Genomic DNA, 9,133 nt, shown 5'->3' with positions numbered 1-9,133 from the left:
TACATCAACTTTAAAGTTAAAACCAAGGCATCAGAGACCTTTTTGGGATTTTGGTGGGCCACATTACAAGGCCGTGGTTTGTAGTTACTTTCTTACCATCTCCAAGCAGTACACACAAAAAACTGACCCTGGAATCACCTTTTATAAACTCCTACCCCCAAGTTTTTATGCAATTTTTAACACTGGCTTCCTCTCCCTGAAAGCCTTTCCTTCAAATTCCAGCAAACTATCCCTCACATCCTTTGACCTGCCGGGAAATCACACCAATTACCTATGTCATTCCAGGGGGAGCACTTAGTATAAAATGCCTTCTTTCTCATTTCTTAGAATCATTCTGTGATATTGTGGCAATAAATATATATTTGATAACTGTCCTCATTCCTAGCACAGAACCCTAAAATCCATGGAATTTCCCCGAGAAGACCCGTGAAGGTGTTTATGTTAATGTAGTGATTTTGAAAGGCCCCTAGGTAACAGAGGGATGGGAATACGGAATCAAAGTGGGTTGGTTGCCAGGGTAACCAACCAGAAGATTAGAAGGTTGTAACTTTGGTCCTGAGGGCCTGGAAATGGAGCTAATGACAACCCCAAAAGCAGTGGGTTCAGAGATCTTCTAAGTTGGTGAATGCATGTAGGTCCTGGGACAGTGGCACAGCTAGAGAAGGTATGGAAGCTTTCCACATACCTTGCCCTATGCATCTTTCTCATCTGTCCCTGAGTTTTAGCTTTTTATAATAAACCAGCGATCTAGTAAGCAAAAAGTTTCCCCGAGTTCTGTGAGCCTCCGCCGCAAATTAGTCCTACAGCAGGTGGGGGGCAGGTCATGGGACCGCCCCATCATCTATTGCCTGGTGGGTCAGAAGCACAGGTAACAACCTACGCCTGCAATCAGTGTCTGAAGTGGGGGCAAGAGCAGTGTTGTAGGACTGAGCCCTTGACCTGTAGGATCTAATGCTATCTCCGCATAGTGTCAGGAGTGAGTTCAGTTTGGTTGGAAAAACATGCACCGGACATACTTTCAGAAAATTGGTAGGGATCATATAGAGTCTTATTCCCCACACTTCATGAAGGAGAACCCAAGTCCAGAGAGGTGAAGGTGACATGTTTGTTCTACCAACTAGGTGTTCTCCCTGCTGTCAGGGCTGGTGCTGTATCTTCCTTAATCCCCTCAGGGTAGTACCTGGCACTCAGTAGGAACAGCAATCTAAACTCCTCTTCTAGAGTGCTTTAATTTACCCGATTTCACGATATCCAAGACCCTGTACAAACCTGTCGAGGTGAGCAGGGCACATGCCATCCATTTAGAGGTGAAGTAAAATAACTGAGGTTCACTCAGAAGGCCTGACTGTGGAGGCCGAGAAAAATCAAGGCCATTCCACCTCAAGTTTAGCATTAGCACAAGTACAGCCATTTCATTTTAGGTCCCTGGGAATAAGAGCTGAACTTCACAAGGAAAAACTGCAGAATGCCCTCGGCAGAGAATCCCATATCGGATCTTAAGAACCCCCTCCTTTCCCCCATATTGAAATGGAAAAAATTCCTCCACCCCTTCAGAAGATCTCCTAGACCAGCCCATAAAAAACCCAGCTGTAACCCACCTCCGGGTCCAAGTCCCTGCTCCGCGGTGTCGCGTACACTTGGACCCAAGCCCGAGCTTGTAAATAAACCCTCGTGTGTTTGCATCGGTGTCGGCTCCTTGGTGGTTTCTCGGATTCGCAATCTTGGGCACAACACTGACAAGAGCCAGGACCAGAATCCGGACTTCCTGGTTCTTGGCTGTAGCATCTCGTCCTTTGGGTGCTTGGTCAATATTGGCCAACTTGATCAAGTCGAGCAACGGTTGCGCTCAGCACATGTGGCGCCAATCGGAGGAGGATCACTGAAACAGCGGGCACCCGGCAGGAGGGCAGACGGAGAAAGCCCAGAATCCTGACCCCAGCTTTCAGGGTCTGTCAACTACCAGGGTTTCCGACGCCAGGGAAGCAATGCCCAGCCCCGACCCCGCGGCGGGAGGTCAGGCGCGCAGGGGGCGGACCCTCCGCGCTCCGGAGTGCGCAGGCGCGGGGGGCGCGGGGGGCGCGGGGGCGTGGCGACGCAGCACGCTCCTCCCGGGGCCGACGTCTACGGAGGCGCGCCCGGATTTCAAACTCGGCGACCCGTCCTCCCCGGACGCCTCGTCCGCCTGGCCTGGGCACAGCAGTCCCGGCGGCGAAGAGGGTGAGCGCGGTGCCGCGTGAGGGCGAGGCGAAGCGAGAGGAGCGGGCGCACGCCGGCGGGAGCGCGCGCGGCGGGCTGTTGTGCGGGGGGCAGGGCGAGTGGGGAGCGGGAAAGCGCCCTGGCGCCGGGGCGGGGGGGGCGGGGCCCGTGTGTTCCCGACGCGCTGGGAACCTGTGGGGGGAAGGGCAGGCCCTGCGGTGGGACCTGCCGCGCCCCGGAGCTGCGCTGGGGCGGGACCGCCTGTGCTAAGCGCGCTTCATACATCACTTTAGGTAGTGGTCTCTGCGCCGCTGTGGTGCTGGTATCTGTTTCTTCTTTACAGTTGCGGAGGCTGAGGCTTAGGGCTGTTAACATAAGCTGGGATTCCAGAGTTGGGCCCCCGAGTCCAGTTCCCATACTGTTAATGACTCTGCTCTGCTGTCCATTAGGGAATCAAGGTAGAGTAGGGTTCAGCCTAGAGGACTGGGTTGAATAGAATTGACTAGGTTGGTGGAGGAGGTGTCCTAAAAGTGGGAATAAATCCTAATGGCAGGTTCTTACGTAGCGTGAGAGCTCCGAGGGTGGAGCTGGTGGGGAGACCGAGGCCCCAGGAAGGTGAGAATGGGGCCAGGCTCCCTCCGGGTTTTGGAGCATTGCAGTTGTACACCAAGACCAAGCTGTGGCTCTGGATTAGCAGCAGGGGTGGGAAAGGTCTTCTTTTCGGGCTGTGTTGTTTCCCAAGTGTGTGAAGTTGAAGTATTTTAGGACCGTAAGAGCACAATAGTACCCGGAAAGAAGTTGCCTCAGGCTACCATGATAAGTACCGTAGACTGGGGGCTCCACAAATTCATTTGTTCACAGCTGCAGAGTCTGGGAAGTGGAAGGTGCCCGCACATTTGGTTCCTGGTGAGAGCTCCATTCCTGACTTGCAGGCGGCCCCTCCTTCCTCATCCTCACATTGTGTGGAAGGAGAGCGCCCTCTTTCCTCTTCTTCTAGGGCTACCAGTCCTTATAAGGATTAGGACTCTACTCTTAAGACTTCATTTAACCTCTATTTCCTACTAAAAAACCTTGTCTTCAAATACAATCTATACTGGAGGTTAGGCCTTTAACACATGAATTTTGAGGGGGGACACAGTTCAGTCAGTAGCAGCAGTTTATACACAAGTAAATGATGAGTGATGATTGAGAACTGAGGAAAAACAAACTTTCAGGACTAGCATGTACCTGAGGGGCTTTCGTGTATTTTACCTCATTTGTTAAGCGTATGGTGGTTGCCTTAGCACTGGTGAGGAATTCTAGGGAGGACTTGTGTGGGGTCGCGGCTGTCCACCACACAACCAACTTGAAGAGGTCAGAGCAGTTACACCAGATGTCCATAATGGCACTTAGTGAATCTGTTATTCAAGGATGTATGGAAACACTTTTTTGTAATGTCCATCGATTCCCAGGCAGGGGTGGAAGAGGGTGATGGGCAACAAGTATGAGGTTGCAGCTGATTAGGTCAGGCTGAGTAGTGATCTATTTTAAAAGGCGAAGCAGTGCTGATTAGATTTTTCTCTTGGGATTTTAAAACTAAGAAATGTGGAAAGAATTTCCCCCTTGCAGTGGGAGCTGAAGCTCAAAGGTAGAGGGTGCTGAAGAGGCCCTGTGCAAGCTGAAGTTTGGGGTAAGCAGAAGCTATGGATAAGCAGAGAAGGTCAGCAGATGGCTCCATCTGGCATGTGACTGAACAGCAGAAGGGCGATCTGTGGGCACTTATTTGCTGGGGAAATTCTTGGTGCTCTGGTAGAGGCCAGATTACTTTGTAAGTTCTAGTCTGCAAGAAATCCCACTCTGTCAGTGGCTTCGCAGATTTCACAAAATTTCTCAATATGTATATTTTCACTAGATCTGCTTTTTACTTATGTGATTATCTCTTGCCAGATGACTCTGACTCAAAGAGAACCATATGGACCTTCGTTTGGATCCCTGGTTTTCCTCTTGTTAACTCTGCCTCTGAAAATTATTTAATGTCTGAAAGTGAATACCCGACAACTGTATTCCTATAGTGCTGTACAGGTTAACTGGGCTAATAATAATGAAAAGTCCTGTGGAGTGTTTAACACACAACTTTGTGATCAAAATTTGTTGGATACCTTTCTCTTTTCTTCCTGTTTGAATGGTTTTTTGATTACGTGCCTCCTTCTTAGTATTGAATGGTCTGTTTTTGTTTTTTTTTTTTTTAAGAATTTATTTATTCATGGAAAAAGAGGCAGAGACATAGGCAGAGGGAGAAGTAGGTTCCCTGCAGGGAACCAGATGTGGGACTTGATCCCAAGACTCCAGGATCATGACCTGAGCCAAAGGCATAGACACTCAACCACTGAGCCATGCAGGTGCCCCTAATGGTCCTGGTTTTTAAAAGTTCTCCTTCTTGTAGTTCTTTAATCTCCAGTCCTGTTAGGTGCCTCTAAACTATAACTGGAAGACCATCATGGGGACTCCCCTTCCCTTCATAATTGTATTGACACTGTCACTGGTGTTAATGAGGCCAGTCATGTAGCAAGATGGGAAGTAGATTTCAGATTGATTAGTACTTATTCTTTTAGCAATAATCGCACCTTGGATAAACCTCATTGGCTACGATACTGCCACTGAGTAAAGCTGATTAGTACTTATTCTTGGAAGAGATGGGCCTGCCAAATAGTTTGGGGCAGTGACTTCCAAAGAGAGTGTGGGAACCCCCGTAGAAGAGTCAGTCCACCAAATGATGAAAGGAAGAAAGGGTTGGGTGCCTGGCTGGCTCAGTCTATAGAGCATGTGACTCTTGATCTCAGGGTCATGAGTTCAAGCCCCACATTTTACATGGAGCCTACTTAAAGATTAAAAAAACAAAACAAAACTAAACTAAAGGAAGAAAGGGTATGGAGAAGCTGCCTCAGAGAAATTTGGTTCAGAAGAGGGGGAGGAAAAGAATTAAATGTGGAGCCGAGAAGTTCTTAGCTCTTGGTCTGATAAGAGAAATGCTGTGGTCTTGAAGTTTTGCGATATAGGTAAAGTTTGGTAGGGTGAGGCCTGGAGCTGATAACCAAGAAAGAATTCTTGAAACGTCTTTGGTGCAAAATGGTGGTTTTATTAAAGCAGGGGGATAGGACCTGTGGGCAGGAAGAGTGGCTGCCCTGGGCCTGTAAGTGGTGGCTGACTATGTACAGGAGAGTTGGAGAGGTTTGAGGATAGCCTCCTTTCTAAGGAATTTTGGAAGCAAGGTTTCCAAGATCTTGAGGCAGCTGGCTTTCATTGGGAAAAGGTCACTTATTATCATCTAATAAAGCCTGAATCATGAGACCCTTCAGATGTATGTCGGTGGGCCATGTGCCAAGGAAGATTGCCAACATGTATCTTGGGGATTTAGAGATAAAGGGAGATTGCTAAAGGAATTTTTTATATGTTAAAGTAAACTCTCAGGGTCATAGGGGTCGGGCTAAGATTGCTTTTTGCTCTTAGCAAAGTATTAACATTGAGGCAGTTGAGTCTCTAGAGGAAAGTCCCTCTGCCTGTTTCAAGGACTTGTCAGTGTATTTTGTCCTCAGCTAGCCCTCTTTTCCCCCGTCAGTCTCAGTATTGGGGAGCTCTTCCAGCTGTGAGGAGAGCTCTCCCAGTGTGCAGCCAGACAGAAAAGCTCTTATTTCTTGAGGCTGGGAAAGTTTTAGGAGGAGACTCTGCTTTATACTGGAATTGGAGGCTAGGACGAACTAAGAAATGAAAGTTCCCATGAAATATGAATGTATGTGTGCACCTGTGTATGCCATGTGAAAAACTGTACTAGTGATTCTCTGCCTATGTGTCATGATTCTACAGGTCTTGGCAGCAGGACTAAGGACTGAGGTGGCTTTGCCAGGCAAAGGCTATGCTGCAGATGTGTGCAGAACCGTGCTGCACAGGTAGTGGGAGCAACATCTCTGACCTCAGGGGCACAGGTCCTTGAGAGGAAGTTGCCACACTTTTCCTGGAGGCATTAAAGGGTGTTGAAGAAGCAGAGGAATCCCAGGTAAAATGGCAGGATGGTTTTTGTGTTGGAGCTCTGCTGGGCTGTGTTTTGCATAGCCAGTTCGGATAAGTATCATTAGATGGATTGCACAATCTGGGATGTGCACCTTGGGGAGACTGTGGTCTCTGCTTGCAAAAAAGTGTACAACCCTTGGAAAAATTCCATTAGCTAGTATTGAGAGTGCTCTTAAGAACTGTTCTAGATTTCGAGCCAGTACTTCCAGATTTATTTATTTATTTATTTATTTTTTCCCCCTAGGACCATGTCTAATAAAACCCAGGAGATTGGTGATATCCATTTCCCTTTTCCCTTCACACCCTATTCCATCCAGAAAGACTTCATGGCTGAGCTATATCGGGTGTTGGAGGCTGGCAAAATCGGAATATTTGAGAGTCCGACTGGCACTGTAAGTATGAATTGTCAGGGGCCGAGAGGGTCCTGAGAGACCCTGATTACCACCACAGAGGCCACCTAGCATTGTTAACCTAGGCAGAGATTTTCATGGTTTGAAGTTGGGCACAGTTGTTCCCTTGGTTTCTCTGAGTAACAGTCACATCCTCTGTTAAATGTTAAACCAGGGGCTAAAGCCAAAGGAGAATTTGAATGCCTGTAGAAACCAAGACCCAGAGCACCGAAACTTTCCAGATTGTTCTGGGCACACAGCGGCTTTGCTGTTGAGAAACAAATTACTATGCCTTTTTCACAGATTTAACAAATTGGTTTAGTCTTCAGGAATTAGGTTACTGAGTGCTGGAGAGATCCAGTCAAAATCTCCTGGGTTTTTCCTTCCGGGAGTGGAATGATGGAGGAATTTATTAGAGGGTGGCCAGCAGGAGGATCAGGGCTGTGGCTAGCAGTCCCCACCTCTCGCTCAGTGCTGTGTGGTGATGGTGAGCTGCGTGTGATGATGTGAAGGTCCAGCCAGGTCAAGACCTCCTGGAGGCCCCCCTCTGCGTCCCTGACATCCCCTGGAGCTTGGCAAGTTCTGCTCCCTGGAGGCTCTTAAATGATGCAGCAGGACTTCTTCCTCTACCAGTCCACTGAGGTGGTTTTTAGTATCAGCAGTGACTTGCTGATTAGTAGACTAGGGTGTTTCAAGTCCTTATTTGACCTCTCTGCAGCAGTGTTGTTGAACATATCCCTCTCCTTTGTTTAAAGTCTCATAAAAATTTAATCAAAATGGTGCATGTCATTTAAAAAATTAAATTTATCGAACTTGGTTCTTTGGGCAGGTGCTTTTAATTCTTTTAACTGGTTCCTAAGAAATATACTTGCATAGCATATCTGAAATGGTAAGCTTGGTGCTATTTCTGGTTTTTTTTCATTTTAGTCATTGTACCTTCTTCTTGTGACAGCTAATATGTAGCTCTCTTACCATCTCAGTCCTTTCCCTCCCTTGCCCCCATCCTCCCAGTGTAGTTAGATGGAATTTTTTAGCCTCTGCTAAGTCAGTATGCCCTGATTATGGGTTTTCTTCTTGAATAATTTTTGTTTTCCCAGAGTTGATAATTGCCTTTTAAAGTTTGTCTAGTTATTAATATACCTTACACCACTATCTCTCACACATCCAGTAGTCTCTCCGTATGATAGTCCATACAAAATTACTGCTTAGTCTGGCTGCTCGGCTGCCATAACAAAGTACTACAGACTGGGTGGCTCAGATGACAGAAATTTCTTTCTCATACTTTGGGAGGCTGAGAAGTGCAAGATCAAGGTTTGGGCAGCCTCTGTCTTCTAGTGGGGACTCTTCTGGATTGTAGAGGGCCCTCTTCTCGCTGTGTCCTCTACAGCAGTTTTATCAGATCAGGGCTCCACCCTGAGGATGTCATTTAACTGTAATCTCCTTTCTCCAATATAGTAACATGGGGGTTAGGCCTTCAACAAATGAATTTGTAGGGGGACATAATTCAGTTTATAGTAATTACTAACTCCATTTTACCCTGGAGATTTCCTTCTTCAAGTTCTCTGTCTACTCCTAAGATCTGTTTCACAACTGTTGTACTAGGGATTTCCCTTCTCTCCTTTAAAAAAAAAAAAAAAAAAAAACTTTATGGAGTGTAATTGACATGTAATAAAATATACCCCTTTTAAATCCCCAAGTTCAATGAGTGTTAACAGACATAAACCCCTATGTAACCACCACCACAATAAGGATGCAAAACATTTCCATCAGCCCAGGAAGTTTGTTATACTTTTGGCTGCTGTCCCTTCCCTAACCCCCACCCCACCACAGCCAGCCAGTGATCACTTTCCATCTCTCTCTCTTTTTTTTTTTTTTAAGATTTTATTTATTTATTCAGAGATAGAGAGAGAGAGAGAGAGAGAGAGAGGCAGAGACACAGGCAGAGGGAGAAGCAGGCTCCATGCAGGGAGCCCGATGCGGGACTCTATCCCGGGACTCCAGGATCATGCCCTGGGCCAAAGGCGGTGCTAAACCGCTGAGCCACCCAGGCTGCCCTCACTTTCCATCTCTTAAGATGAGTTCTGTCTTTCTAAAATTTCATAAAAATGCAATCATACAGTAAGTACTCTTTTGTGACTAGCTTCTTTTGCTCAGCCAGCATAATATTTTGGGGATTCATCCATGTTGTTTTATGTATTCTTATTCTTTTTTGTGTTGGATTCTCTGTTTTCCAGATTTTGTATCTTCTTGGTTTACTTCTTGTTTCGGTAGAGAACATTCCTGAAGGGTTGGATAGGAGATAAGATTTTGAGACTTGGCTGGGGAAAATGTATTAATGTGCCTTTTCACTTAATTAATGGCGATAGCTCGGTTGGGTATATAATTCTAGCTGCAGAATGCTTTTCCCTCACAGTTGGCTCCCTCTACCCCCTGGTTTCCATTGTTGCTATTGGGAGGTCCAATGTAACCTGTACCTCACTCCTTGGTGACTTGATTTACTCCAC

At 46.8% G+C, this 9,133-nt stretch overlaps 1 protein-coding gene across 4 annotated transcripts in view; it reads left to right on the top strand.

Moving 5' to 3' along the window:
• The first annotated feature begins 2,103 nt into the window (after positions 1–2,103).
• The window catches only part of DDX11 (DEAD/H-box helicase 11), a 33,187-nt gene continuing 26,157 nt past the window's right edge, over positions 2,104–9,133 (top strand). For all 4 annotated transcript variants that reach the window (XM_055315419.1, XM_055315421.1, XM_055315418.1 and 1 more), the window contains exons 1-3: positions 2,104–2,217; positions 6,037–6,226; positions 6,485–6,632. In XM_055315419.1, the coding sequence (XP_055171394.1) occupies positions 6,489–6,632 (144 nt within the window). In that variant the 5' untranslated portion in view covers positions 2,104–2,217; positions 6,037–6,226; positions 6,485–6,488. The remainder of the gene's footprint in view (positions 2,218–6,036; positions 6,227–6,484; positions 6,633–9,133) is intronic.

This window comes from Nyctereutes procyonoides, unplaced genomic scaffold, assembly GCF_905146905.1.
Source record: "Nyctereutes procyonoides isolate TBG_1078 unplaced genomic scaffold, NYPRO_anot_genome, whole genome shotgun sequence".
Classification (NCBI taxonomy): domain Eukaryota; kingdom Metazoa; phylum Chordata; class Mammalia; order Carnivora; family Canidae; genus Nyctereutes; species Nyctereutes procyonoides.
Note: the sequence above shows the minus strand (reverse complement) of the source record. Positions and strands in the feature narration are given on the sequence as shown.